Source organism: Vulpes vulpes, chromosome 5 (assembly GCF_048418805.1).
Source record: "Vulpes vulpes isolate BD-2025 chromosome 5, VulVul3, whole genome shotgun sequence".
In the NCBI taxonomy this organism is placed as follows: Eukaryota; Metazoa; Chordata; class Mammalia; order Carnivora; family Canidae; genus Vulpes; species Vulpes vulpes.
Genome location: NC_132784.1, coordinates 22647383 through 22662611, shown reverse-complemented (window position 1 = coordinate 22662611; position 15229 = coordinate 22647383). Strand labels below are relative to the sequence as shown.

General features: G+C 32.4%; 1 protein-coding gene across 1 annotated transcript in view; it reads left to right on the top strand.

The window, feature by feature from the left end:
- The window catches only part of LRP1B (LDL receptor related protein 1B), a 1812620-nt gene extending 1797882 nt beyond the window's left edge, over positions 1–14738 (top strand). Inside the window, exons 87-91 of the mRNA XM_072757648.1 lie at positions 37–113; positions 7083–7173; positions 8326–8470; positions 11295–11393; positions 12857–14738. Of these exons, the coding sequence (XP_072613749.1) occupies positions 37–113; positions 7083–7173; positions 8326–8470; positions 11295–11393; positions 12857–12997 (553 nt within the window). The 3' untranslated portion in view covers positions 12998–14738. The remainder of the gene's footprint in view (positions 1–36; positions 114–7082; positions 7174–8325; positions 8471–11294; positions 11394–12856) is intronic.
- Positions 14739–15229: the final 491 nt, after the last annotated feature.

Genomic DNA, 15229 nt, shown 5'->3' with positions numbered 1-15229 from the left:
ACCAATTTTTCTTCTTTATTTTTTTAATTTTTCTAGATGTTCCACCAACTGGTCAGGCACACAGTGTGAGAGACCAGCCCCAAAGAGCAGCAAGTCTGATCATATTAACACAAGTAAGTTCTTCAGGTTAATATATTGGGTGGTGGGTGTTCCATATGGTGCAGGAATTGTATTGTATGCCATGACTGGGGGACTTAAATCTTGGAAAGTGTCCTTCACGGAATTCTGCAGGAGATGCATTGCAATCCAGTTGTTTTTGGAAAGATGAAGCACTGAGCTCACCTGGTGACAGGTTCTAGCATTTATGTGCTCTTTCAGACAGCAAACTTGGGCAGTTTTCAGAATGCACATTGTCAAACCTAGCATAACCTTTTCTGGAGAAATGTCCATCAGCTACCAAGGCTGCAAATAGCACAATGGATATGAAAATGCTCCAGGAAAAAAAGTAATTCCATGTTTTAATTAGACCAAAGTGTATTTTCTTGGATTGCATTTCAGTATGTCGTTATAAAGCAATCTTGACTGGTAGACTTAAGGAAAAATATATTAACAAGCAATAAGAATCGTGGTTGATTTATTGCTTCTTTGTCTTCAAAGTATTGGTTTTGAACTGTATTAAAATATAGCTCAGCATTTTACAAATTGCTTTCTGCAGCTGTAGTCTCAGGACTACATCTGGATTTGAAAGTCCATCTACATCATCATTGTGTGTGTCTGTTGTGTATATTTTTAACAACTTTAAACAATTTTATAAAGATTTTCAAAATGAAAGTCAAAAATAAAGTTTCCCAATTCACACATATTGTCATGCATTTTATTATGAGAGGAGAACTTTTGAAATATGTAATATCTAGTAAGTGGGTAAATATATTCTTGAAGAAGAAAAGTAACTTCACTGATGGACAAATGCTTGCCTTACCAGTTTTCCTCTGGTGGGAAAATAAAAAAGTTTCATGAAAACAAAAAAACGTATCATGGAGTTTGTGAAAAAGGAAAGACTGTCAAAGTGAAAAGAATGCCATTTTTGTACCCTACACGCAGGGTCCCAGTGTCCTATTCTTTCTTCCCAGGATCTAGAGCTCATACACATGTTGCCAATAATAGTTCTGGAGGCACACTCATTTACATATGATTTTCCAGTTACAAAACTCAACAATAATTAAGAACATTGGGGTTTTTTTTTTTAGATATTTATTTATTTATTTATTTATTTATTTATTTATTTATTTATTCATAACAGACAGAGACAGACAGACAGACACAGGCAGAGGGAGAAGCAGGCTCTGTGCAGGGAGCTCCACGGGGGACTCCATCTCCAGTCTCCAGGATCACACCCCTGGCTGAAGGTGGCGCTAAACCGCTGGGCCACCGGGGCTGCCCAACAGCACTGTTTTTAAATGAAAAATGCATTTCAAATGCATTTGAACCTATGGAACACACTGAATTTATAAGCTGAGAATTATGAAGACAAGTTATATGTTAGGCTTTTATTTCCGGCAATCTCTCAATTATCTAAGATGACTGAAATACATAGCCTTTTAAAGAGTCGAAAACAATTTTAAATATTGATAAACTCTGAAAGGAAAGAAGGATATAAAGTAGCACATCCATTCAATTTTCAAATTTTACATAAGTTCCATCCACAAAGGAAAGTTTGGTGTTTGGAAATGGTTTGCAGGAGGGGAACACCAGATGTTTTTATTGGAAGGTGAAGTCTCCAATTATTTGCAGGGGCAAAAAGCTCCCTTACAAGGCAGAAGTCTCTAATCACATACAGCAGTTCTAAAACAGAGACTGTATCAGACAGAAAGAGTAGCAAGTATTTGTAATCCTTTATCAAAGACTCTAATGTCCTTCCTTCCATCACTGATTTAAAGTCATTAAATTTAATAGAAGTATCAATGCACATTGAAAGGGCTATTAGCTATGTAAATGTCAGATTTTCTTAAATTTGAGCAAAGTTGACCACATAATGACACCATTAAAAGGTACTTATCATCAGACATTTATGCTTACAGAAACTTGCCTCAATAACTTTGAAAGAAGGGGGAAAAAACTAGTTAAACTGATCCTACGTAAGATAAAGCCCAATAGTTTTAAATGGTTGTCAGATGTTCCCCAAACTTGGGGAAAAATCATCTGCCCGATAAGATAGGTAGACACTTTAGCAGTGTGTTTTCAGATCTGCGTTTCCACTAACAGTGAAGCATTCCATAACTGAACCCTGGAATAATAAAGAATACACTGCTTCTGTTGGCCTGACTGCTGTCAGCCTGCACGGAGATTTACCTTTCTAATTGATGCACAGCTTCTTAATCCTCTCTGAGCACTCATACTGATGTTTTCTGGCCTTTGTTGTTTTAAGTATCTAAAAAAATCAGCCTGTGGAATTAAGTGGATCTATTAGCCTAGCATGTTCTGCTGAGGTTCCACTTAAAAGAAGCTAGTCTGACTCTTCTGAAGTTTTTGAAGAGTTTTAAATTAAATATGATAAAATATTCCTTGGGCACTTCTATTTAAATTTTACCTCAAGTTTTAAGGGAGTGGATGCTCAATTTTTGAATTATGCTATTCGTATTTGTTAAAATAAAAGAGGATAAAAATATACTCAGCATTTGTGAGGCAGTAATATTGAGATGCTCTATTTTCGTGCAGTGACAACAGAGATGTGGTATCTGTTACGGAGTTGTGTTTCCTCTTTTCCTATTTTGCCCTTATCTCTTTTATACCATCTTGTTTTAAAATAGAAAAAATGACTAATTATGTGCACCAAGGAACCAACAATTTGCAGATATAGAGAGATAACTGAAACATGCAACAAAATAATGCTTTGTCCTAATTCTTCCAAATCAAATATTTATTAAGCCTCAACAAAGTGTCAAGTACTGAATGAGATCCCAGAGAAAAGTGAGTGAGTGAGACAGACAGTGCCTCTTCAATGAAGCTGACGTTCTAGAAGGGTAAACAGAAATAAAACAAGCAAGGAAACAAATGAGTAAGCACGGAGATTTATGAAATAATTGTAAGTTTTGATTGGTTTTGTTAAGGAAGCAAAAATAAAAGCAAAAAATAGAGAACGGCAGAGGAGATCTGAGGTCAGGAGTGATTTCTCTGAAGTGATGATATAGAAGCTGAGATTTGAAGGATTAGAAAGAGAAGAAGCTGAGGGTATTTCAAACACAAGAGACAGACAGCAGGTATGGAAACCCTGGAACAAGAAAGAGAGATGCTCAAGGGACTTAAAGACCAGTGTGCTGGGATCAAGGGGATGAGAGAGAGTGATACAAAGTGAGGATATTTTCTTTATAATTTTTGTTTATCATAATGCTCAAAAGAAAACATCCTAATCACAAAAACATATCTACATTCACATTTATACATGTATGTGAACATGAATTTAAGAGCAGAATATGTAGCAACATGTCAAAAGAGATTAATTGTAATGGCATATTTAATGCTTATATTTTTCCACTATAAATTCAACCAATAAACAAAGGTTGAGATTGTCTCGCTCTGACTTCCATGATACTGAATTATTCTGGTTCTCTTCTTACCTCTTGAAGCAACTCTCTTCTTTGTGAGATACATTTTCCCTGTCTCTTCTTGAACAACTCATTCGTCACTTACTCTTCATGTTGGTCCATAATTCTTGACCTCACTTACCAAATTTATGTCAATTACCCCTAAATTTCTATTATCAATCCTGGTTTGTCTCCTGAGTTTGAGACATAGGTCCCACTGCACAATTTCTATATCCATGCCCATGGCAATATCTATATCATTCAGTATTCCATGGAAATCTTAAGTTCAACATATCCCCAAATGATCTCACCTCCTTCCCCCACTCAAGCGCAGTGCTATGGCAATAATATGTTTTTAATTATGTAATAAACATGTATGTCGCACTTTCTATATAATAGACAATCCTATTTACATTACTATGAGGTGGTATTAATGATGACATTCATTTTATGGATGAGTGAACTGAGACAGAGATAACTAATTTGCCCAAGTATAGTTGTTAGAAAGCTGAGATTTGGACAAAGATAGTCTGGCTCCACCGTTTATTATCTCAACTGCTGTGCTATCCTGCCTCTCCCAGAGAAAGGGTCTCTGCAACCTAACAATCTGTATAAAGAAAGATTTGTATTTTAAGTGACAAGGTTATCGAGATGTCGAGATACCCTGTCTATCTTCAATAAGTACTGAATGTGCTTTTTAAAAAATCAGCTTAGAACAATCCACCAATAAGTTACAGCTAAAAAAAAAATAACCTGCAGTAAACTTTGATTGATATATGTTACAATATATTTGCTGCTATATATTCTACTTATTTTGAAAAAAAATCTGTCTTCTAATTCTAAAGATATATGTTGTTGCCAATTATTTTCCTTGATATAAAAATTTTATAAAACCCAATTTTAAAAACTTGCCCAACTGCCACCCTGCATTATTTATTGGCTACACTAAGCATTATTACGGTTGTGTTTTTTTTTTATATAAACATATTAGAATTCTAGGTTCTAAAAGGGCTACAGTGTAAGGAGTTGGAACTGTCATCACAAATGGGACAAAGAAAAAGAAAGATATAGGTAAATTTTTTAGTATGTATATATAACAGCATTTCTACCTTAAATAGGAATAGAGGAAACTACATAGAATAAGTAAAATATATTTTTAAATAGTGTACAATTGGCAGTGATGGGAAAGTAACTTTGTATACCCTAAGACCAGAATTGGTAAGTATTTTATATCTACCAATTTACCACAAATTATAAGGGAAAAATATAAATAATAAAGTAAGAATATTTATAAAGTCATGATCAGTCAGTTGAAGTCATAGTTTATGAAGATACCAAGCTGTTCACTGGTATTTAAAAATTTGTGAATAAATGTTAATTACTATCCAAGGTGCCAGATTCTCTGCTTTCATTAATTACTAATAAATTACACATTCATATAAAGTTCACTTTCCCAAAACCTAGAAGGTAATATAATATCAAACACATGAAGTTGTTGTATAGTTTTGGTAAGAACATGAAATAATAAAATTAGTTTTAGGGACCCCTGGGTGGCTCAGCAGTTGAACGTTGCATTTGGCTCAGGTCATGATCCTGGGGTCCTGAGATCGAGTCCCACATCGGGCTCCCTGCATGGAGCCTGCTTCTCCCTCTGCCTATGTCTCTGCCTCTCTCTCTCTCTCTCTCTCTCTCTCATGAATAAATAAATAAAATCCTTAAAAATAAATAAAATAAAATGAGTTTTACATTTTAGGAACTGACTAAATAAAGCAAGTCATTTTTTTTTCTTGCATGGAAGGGTTAGTTATTTTACTTTTTTTTAAAGAAAGGAAGATTATCTTATATGTGAGATTTCCTTAATAAAGACTTTTTGGTATTTTGGTAAGCAATCTCCAGTATGGACTATGTCATACTGATATCTTCTGTCTAGAGCTATCAAAACTGATCTATGTTACTGTTTTATAGACCTTATGCAGCTGTTTATTGTGCTAAATATTAACAATTTTTCTACCATATTATTTTTACATGTATGTGTATTTGTAGAGGAAATTCATATATTTCATAATTCCTAACATTTCATTCTTGAGGCATTCCAGATCCCCACAAAAAATTTCAATTTCTTTTGGGACTCATTTGTTTTAATTTTAAGCGGACTCAAATGAATCAACCAGATGTTTATTCTAAATAGACAAAGCTTTTTTCTCACAGGCTCTAGATATTTGTCTGTTGGAAAAATTAACATTACACTGTTGATCAAGCTACTTAATACTCTCCTGTTATTAAGAAACCCTCACATTCAGTTTTCTTCCTGCATAAATGACACAACGGTAGGTGTTTTCCTGTGGATCACGTTAGCAGCAAAGGGGCATTGTCTCCTTCCTCTGGGAAGACAGAGATAGTTGCTCTTGTTACCAAGGCAGAAGCAGAGGTTCTCCCCTATGCTCAGATGCATAAAAACTAGACCCAGTTTTTCTGACCACTCTTGGAGATCTATTTCACAGATCATTTATTCCATTTTGAAGATAGGTGATTATAGCCTAAGATAATTTTTATAAATACATGAAAAATGTGAAAATGGACATTTACAACATAAGGCCAAATCCTCAGATTTATTTTGCTGACATTATTCTGGAACTGGAATTTAAGAAAGAGAATCCCCCTTGCCTCCCCACACCCCATTCTAATAGCCCTGTATTATAGATCTCCCTGTCTCTGTTTTATTGGTGAGAAGCAGAAGCCCTCAGTTTTAAATAACCTATCCAAGGACTCACTCTAAGGAAGATGTGAAACTGATATTAGGCCTATGTATATCAGTATCCAACACTGATGTCCTAATTGGCGAGGCTGCAATCTGACTTGCCGCGTGTACTCCTTGAAAGTAAATGTGTGTAGTGAGAATCACACTCAGACTGACAAATCAGTATTTCTAACCTCAAGAGATTTAACTGCAACATATTAATGAAAGATATCTAAAGAAACATTTCCAGCAGATCAAGATACTTAGTTCTAAGCCCTATATTCTGGGAGTTACCAATTTTAAAGAACTTTTGTGCAATTCAAAATGAAGTTTTTATAAAGTAATTGAAAGTGGTAATACAATAACACTTTCTGTATAAAAGTATATATTTTATGTGATTTATTCCTACTAAATGAAGTGCAATACTGCCTCATTAAAGACTCTTGTTCCCAGAGCCTTTAAGTGACTAAGGAACACCACTGTAGCGATCTTAAGCCCCGCCTCCACCCCTCACAGTTTATTTGAATACTAAATTGTGCCTCTTAATTTTTTGTAATGCAATAAAATCAGTATCTAGATGGTTTTTAAATGTATTCTTTGAAAATTGTTTTATGTAAAATAAATGTTACTGAATTATAAAAAAAAAAAATCTTAATAGGAGAGTGATTTTTCAGTAACATGGATATGAACTAAGAATATAGATGTTTGGCCTGAGCTTTCTTTTCATGATATCAGTGGTCAAATCATTTGATATAATATTCAGTTATATCAGATTTTAATTCATTTTATTTATGTGTTCACCTATTCATTTATTTATTTTTCAGGAAGCATTGCCATCATTGTGCCTCTAGTCCTCCTGGTGACTTTGATTACCACCTTAGTAATTGGTTTAGTGCTTTGTAAAAGAAAAAGAAGGTAAGATTCCATGGTTTAGACAGTCAGTAAATAAATTACACATATAGTTACAGATATGTAGTGACTTTCCCCTTTAATTTTTAAAATTCTTAACAACATGATTTAGTTATTCCAAGTGCAAAATATTGTTTTCAAACCATTTTATCCTTCTGTTTCATTTTAAAGTGAGTATAATTTAGACAGTTTTCCCTTGTTATGTTAATAGAATGGCTCTATTTATATATTCTAACAAAACTAACAAGAGGACATGTTAATTAAAATTTCAGTTGAATTTTACAGCTGTGGTAATTTTTCCATGAAACAGCAAGAATCTCCGAAGTGCATCCTATTATCGTAATGTGTAAGATTAGTGATGTCAATACAATGATGCTGAATATGTCTTTTATATCACATGTGTGCATTTCATTCAGAAATTCTGCATTGGTATAGTTTATAAATTCCTCAAAGTGTAATTTTTCAATTTATGTGAATATGCAGTTATAAAGATCTGGAAGGTATATGTAGTCTATAAGGTTATTATCTAGAACCAAGTGTTTGTGAGAGTTTTGTTTTTTTTTTAAACAGATGACTTGGGGATTGAAATTTTATTTCAAAGATTCTTTATCACTACTTTTAGTCATGATTTTCAGAAATCATAGGTCAAAGTGAATTTAAAAAATAATGAATTAGGGGATCCCTGGGTGGCGCAGCGGTTTGGCGCCTGCCTTTGGCCCAGGGCGCGATCCTGGAGACCCGGGATCGAATCCCACATCAGGCTCCTGGTGCATGGAGCCTGCTTCTCCCTCTGCCTGTGTCTCTGCCTCTCTCTCTCTCTCTCTCTCTCTCTCTGTGACTATCATAAATAAATAAAAAAATTAAAAAAAAATAATGAATTAGTGAATATTCAGTTTCAATTAATGTATTAATTATTTAATAGGAATATGTTCCAAGTGCATTTTTTGCAGTTAAATCTAAATAATTCGAGGAAATAACTTACCACATTAAGACCCTTTTTGTTCTATGGCTTGATAAATATCGTTTATTTTGAATGCACTTTATTTATGAACTCTCTATGAGTTATATTGTTAGTAAATCTACAAATAAAATGGCTTTATGTATCATGATTTTAATATTGAGACAGTTTACACTTACATTAATGTTCATATATTCTAGGACAAAAACTATTAGAAGACAGCCTATTATCAATGGAGGAATCAATGTAGAAATTGGCAATCCATCTTATAACATGTATGAGGTGGATCATGATCACAACGATGGAGGTCTTTTAGATCCTGGGTTTATGGTAGATGCAACAAAGGTAATATGTTTTAAGATGATGAAGAGTAAGCATTAACATCCCTGAGTCATTTATCTGTAAGACAGTCCTGAATTTTAATATTTCCTTTATCTCATGTTATATTAAATAACTTAAGGATGCATTGAATGTTACAGTCTCTTTTAAAGAAAAAATAAAATTATGGACCTGAAGCATGAAGTTAAGATAACATATTTTAGAATATATGCATTTATTCATTCATTTAGTTTATAAATGTGTATAGTTTATTTAAAATGTCTTACCCAAATGTATTGACATGCTAAAATATCTAAATATACAGCCTAGTATAAAAATACTGTCTTATTTTTTAATAATATAAAGAGTGCAGTACTTCATTGCCAAAGTAAGTATTTTATTTCCAGTAGTGTTTTGTTTCACTGATTCAACTAAGCTGTGCCCTTGGATTTGTTTGTAATCAAATTACTTTTGGAAAATATTTTTTTCTGCCATGATAGCCTTCTTATTGATTTGAGTCATGTCATTGATACACAAAGCCGAAAAATCTGACTTTTTTTGGTAAATTTTCTGTTCTTATTATATGCTCAGATGAGCAGCTTTAAAGAGAAATAGATAAATAATACAATTATCCATATAAAGTAAACTTGCAAAGATCCACTACACTGTATTATCTTCATATTTTACATGATAATTATAGAATATTTTATTGTGAATTAAGAACATTTGTTTCCTATTATGGAATTGATTTTTCTTAGCGTATTCATTCATTTATTAAATGGTTAATTTATTTTCTCATATATTAAAGGTCTTTTGCCCTAAATCCACATTTACATTGTAAATAATCACAGTGACTGATCTATCTCCAAATGGGTTCAACTTATAGCAAAAGCTGCTCCCAAAGATGTTGAATTGAATAGGGTCCCATACATTTAGGCTAGTTCTGAATCCATAGTGAGACTGAAATTGATGGTCAAATATTTATTTCTCCAAAAAGGAATCAATTGTTACTGTATGTATAAATCTTTACACTATAAAAAGATATTATAGTATTTTTTTTCCTAATTAGAAGTAAATTTGTATTTACTATTAATTATTAATTAACTCTTATATTTGAAATTGTTCATGAAATAAATCTGGAACCCTAAGTTTTGCTGTTTTCCACTTGAAAGTGAAAGACTATACATATGGTACACATTGTTATTTGACAATTTATCTATGAAGAAGAAAGACATATTAAATAATAGACTTTTCTTATTCTTTGAATTTTTCTTAGGAAAAAGTACAGTGTATATAAGTAGTATATGAACTGATGAGGACATACTTTATATACTTTTCAGAAAGAGAGTTCTCATTTTTTCCCCATCATTTTTATTTCTAGTGATAGAATTAAGCCAATTTTAGATACTTAAAGAAAATAGCTTTTTAGTACTCCATTTAAATTTTTTTCTATTTACTCAAGGAAGATTAAACTATGCTTCAGTGCCCCCCAGATATACTTTTAATGTACTTTGCACATGACATTCAATAGATATTTATTTACCAATTTGCTGACTGATTGACCAAAATTACATTAATGTGACTTAGATGGCTGAGTCTAGCTAGCTCTGATTTTTGAAATGTAAATATGAATTGTTGCCTAAGAAGTAACTACAAAAAAACACAATTAGTCCTAATAGGTATAAGCACTTTTGGAAAGCAGGAGGCTACACTGAAGCAACCTTAATGATCAAATATTTTTCATACAGTATCTGCTGAGTCATGATGGTTTGATATAGTCATGATGTGATCAAATAAAAACTGTATTACACATAAAAATGATTTTATAGAGCATTTTCATTATTTTCAAAATGGATAAATGTATACTTCAATCATACCTTTTAATCAAAATAATTGAAATAGTAAATACGGTTAATAAAAAAGATTTGACTATGGAGATAATCACAGAATAGTTTGAAGATCACAAAAAAGAGAAATTAGTGTTTACTGGTTTTATCTCCAAATTCATCTCAAACCTTAGATTATTTTCAATATTTTTTCAAAGAGATCTTTGTGGGGGAAATGCAGAGGCAGTATTGACCTGAGTTTATATTTAAAATCTTTTTCTGAGACCCTTGCCCTTATCTCAAACTTTGTGACTATTCATTGTTAAGAATTGACAGCTTTTTTTTTCAATTCGCCTTTAATTTACTTCAAATTTGAACATGATTTTTATGCTTTTCAACTTCTTATCTATTTTTCCCCCTTTTGGATTGCTATCCCAAATATGAGTGTACCTGACTGACTAATTCTGCTCTTAGACCCAAGAAAATCTAAAGTCAATGTTCTTGCATGGAGTCTTAGTAAACCATTTTAATTAGTAATTCATCTGGAGAGTCAGATTTCAAAAATACAGAATTTTTTTAAGTGCCAGATTTTTATTTGTTTAAAATACAGAATGGTGATGAATCTTTAATTGGAAGCAGCCAGATATTTGAGTGTTCAGAATATGCTACTGTCAGAACTTTTCAAAGTGACAAACCTTAAGTGGGGGAGGCTTGTGTATTTTTCACAGAGCAGTTAGCAAAGATGATTTCTTTGGGAAAGATGAAGTTAAATAAATAGAAATGTATGGAGATTACTTGAGGCATGGCATGTCTATCAGGAAGATGTACATACTAAAACTGTCTACTTATGAAGCACAGATCCAATATTAACAGTTTTTTTCTTAGTCTATTAAAGTTACTATGAATACAATATGCCCGAGGGCTAATGAGCATCTTTATGCTGTTCTTATGACTTACTATGAGTTTATGTCAATGAAAATCGTTCCATGATATTATGGAAACTAAAACTCTCTGTTTACATACAGGCCAGGTATATAGGGGGAGGGTCCAGTGCTTTCAAGCTTCCACACACAGCGCCGCCCATCTACCTAAACTCTGATTTGAAAGGACCACTAACTGCTGGGGTGAGAGAAGAAAATTCATTATTCCATATCCATTCCATCACAGAAACCCTCGCAATGAAAGATGATGGCTAGACTTAGATAGGGCCTGTCTTTAATTGAGTTTTTAATTAACAAGAGATTTCAAAACAGCATTAAAATCAGAGGCTTATGTTAGACGTCCTGCTTATGCAAGACTACATATAAAACATGTTATCATTTTAGACAAGCTATTAAGTAGAAATATCTCTTCTGCTGATTTTGAAAATGTCATAGCACTTTAACAATAAAAAAATGAATATTTGCTATTTTTGGAATTCTCTAGCCAGAAATTTAAACTGATTAATTTAAGCTTAAATTCATGTTTGGTTTGATTCACTTCCAATTAATGTTGTGTTTAGTATATGTAAGTTTGATGTTCACTTAAATAAAAATATACTACAAAATATGCCATCATATTGAGAAATTAGAAGTGGTCTAATAAAAGCCACTCTTATTTATTTTATTTTTTTAATTAAGTGACTAGATTCTAGAGGAAAATACTCTGTCTTAGGTTACATAGTTCATGGTAGATGGAAGAGGTCTAAAAATAAGGGTATAAAGATTCACAGGAATGAGTATGTTCTCCCCTAAACATCTCTCCCATCAGCTGTTTTCATTCTCATTTTTTATCATGTTTGTCTCATTTGCATGGCTCAAAGATTATATGTTTCTTTGTCGGAACTAAGATTTAGTGTTCTGTTGATGAGAAGACAAAACAAAATTAAACAAAAATTAGGCAGTAATTTCTTGGGTTAAGTTGCAGTTAATAAAAAACAATGAATGCTGCATGTTTTTCAACTGAAATAGATCACTTTTACATGTATCAGTTCTACTTCAAAGTGCTCTAAGTATGAAAATTAAGATGACTGTGAATATCACAATTCCTTGGAAGAGTCCAAAAGTATTTCCAATGATAATTACGTATGAGTTGTTTGAAGCAAAAATATTGTCTATTTTAAAGTCTATTCCACCAATATATTTTACTATTATTTTCTTTGTTTTCCTGATTTTAACTTCATATTGAAAAAATTCTAAGCCTCAAGCAATTTAGATAATTTTCTGTAAACACATCTTTCCTGCCACTGCAACAGCAATAAGGGACAAATGTACGGACTGGAAATAAGATGATTTAGTTTAATGTTTTATTCTTTTAAATAAAGTCTCAGTGAATATTGTCTTCACAAAGATATCCTCCGGCTTTTACTATTATGTCAAAGTTCCACTTAGATTCACAAGTTACCTGAAAAATGTACAATTATGTTTTTATCTAATACCTCACAAAAGTCAACTGAAGTCTGTAAACAATTTAAATTACATTTATAAGCTACTATTTAGAAAATTAAATGTATTGCATATAAATGTTGTTAACATTAAAAAGACATCCTAGAAAATAACCAATGTGATCAAAACTGATGAGAAAAATTTTATTTCTTTTCCTCCTTCAGCCAACAAATTACTCCAATCCAGTGTATGCAAAACTGTATATGGATGGGCAAAACTGTCGAAACTCCTTAGGAAGTGTTGATGAAAGGAAAGAACTGCTTCCAAAGAAAATAGAAATTGGGATAAGAGAGACGGTGGCATAATCAGCGATACCTTTTATATGCTGTATAAATGTATAAAATATAAGGATTACTTTTGTATGTTCCAACAGTATTATACTTGTTTTGGCATCAGCATTACCTCTTTCTTTATCTTACTCCTGGTTAATTGTTATCTGAGTTTTCTGGGTTTTATTTTTTGCTGATGACTATTGATTGACCATTTGTATGGTATTTTTATGAAAAAGAACTGCACTACAATACAATTTACAACAATGCTGCTGATATGACTCACCTTTGAATTTGTTAAAATTACAAACAACATATTCCTTTGTAGTGTGAATATGAGCAATCTATTTTATATGAACTTTTTTGGTTCTACTTAATCAACAAAAAGAATCTCTGCACTTTTTCATTATATGGTCTGAAAGCTGTAATATAATGTCATTTTATTTTTCCATTTAAATTGATGGAAGAATGATTGAATGGTCAACTCTCTTCCTTGTATCCATTAAGATTGATTCAGACTGCTGAAAATACCTAGCCCTCACAAATCCAACGTCACCTGCTTTGAAATTAGCCTTAGATTGCCAAGTGATAGATAAAAATTTTGAGGAAAAAACTTTTAAAAATATATACAATTGATAATTTGCATGAACACCTATGAATACATTTGCCAAAATTTAGTGGACTCTCTGTGATATACTAAACATATACACCCTGTAAACAATAGTTATATTTAGGTGATAGAACATAGCAAAAATATAACCAGAAGTGGAAAGACTACATTTGCTATGGATAAGACCTTTCGTTCTCCCTTGGTCCTGAGGTGAATAGCCAGCCTGGAGCACAACAGGGCATTGGGTCCTCATGCCTTAGGAAGTTCTTCCCAGTCATGTGCATTTTGTGGAAGATTAACCCAACCCCTTACTACACAGAACACTGAACAATAATATATAAGCACACAAATTGATGACAATTTCAATGATGCGAATGCATTCTCTTTGCTCGGTCAAAAGAGGCAAAATAGCCATTATCGTATAGAGTAATTAGTAAATATTTTCAATACACAGTATGACTAATCCGTTATTTGCCCTATTCAAAACATATTCTTAAAGAACTTTCCAGGTTATAGGAAAACAATTACCTGCCCATAATCAAAGGTGGAGAGTGTAAATGCTGACCAGTTACTCTGGTACTCTGGTTTCTTCCAGTTATGCAAAACACATGGACCCCCGCCATTCACTTTTTGGTTTTCAAATTTTGATTGAAACAAGTACGATTTATTTAAGTTGTATAAAAAAGGATAGCATTTTTATACAGATATCTTTAAAGGCACAAAAGATTTATTCATAAGGTATGGAGGGCTTTTTGTTCCTCTGATAGACATGACTGACTTTTAGCTGTCATAATGTATTAACCTAACAGATGAAATATGTTTGTGGTTGCTCTTTATCCCTTTGTACAAGCATTAAAAAAAAAAACTGCTGTTTTATAAAGAGACTTTTTGTTGTACTATGTGCATGCATACTACCTATTTCTAAACTTTGCCATATTGAGGCCTTTATAAACTATTGATTTATGTAATACTAGTGCAATTTTGCTTGAACAATGTTATGCATATCATAAACTTTTTCAGGTTCTTGTTTAAGTACATTTTTTAAATTGAACAGTATTTTTCATTTTGGTTATAATAGTCATTTTGCCTATGTTTCTACAATGAAGTGTTAAATACTTTATAAAAAATTGTTGACTGACTTATTTAAATGAAATTCTACATATTTAAGTGCTTGTGTTGGGTAGTTTTTAAAAGTAAGAAAACCCCTTTCTTTATTGGGTGTAATATCCCTAGAAAACTATTTTACTCGACATGAGACATAATTTTTGTTAAATCCTTAGAGCATACTTTCTGGGTTGGATAGATTTCATTGCATCATTTTTAAAAGCACAATAGAGAAAGCATTTTCTCTTTTCTTGAAGCAGAAACATTTTTCTGGCTTTATATTTTTCCCCCTTCTTACATTGCTTATTACAGATTCTTATATTGTGATAGAGAAGTAGGCCATATACACAGTAGCATGGTGATTGTGTTGAAATAAGCCAAAGCTCTTCCTGCCTTTCCCATTCTTAAAAAAGTGTACTTTATTGGAAAACTCAGATTCCTTTAGATGCTATTTAGGCATTATTATGTACCTGGAATGGTTATTGGTATACTGACCTGTAGTATCAGCCTGGAGAAGCAAATGTAGCAGGGTCTGACTTACTGGAAGTATCATT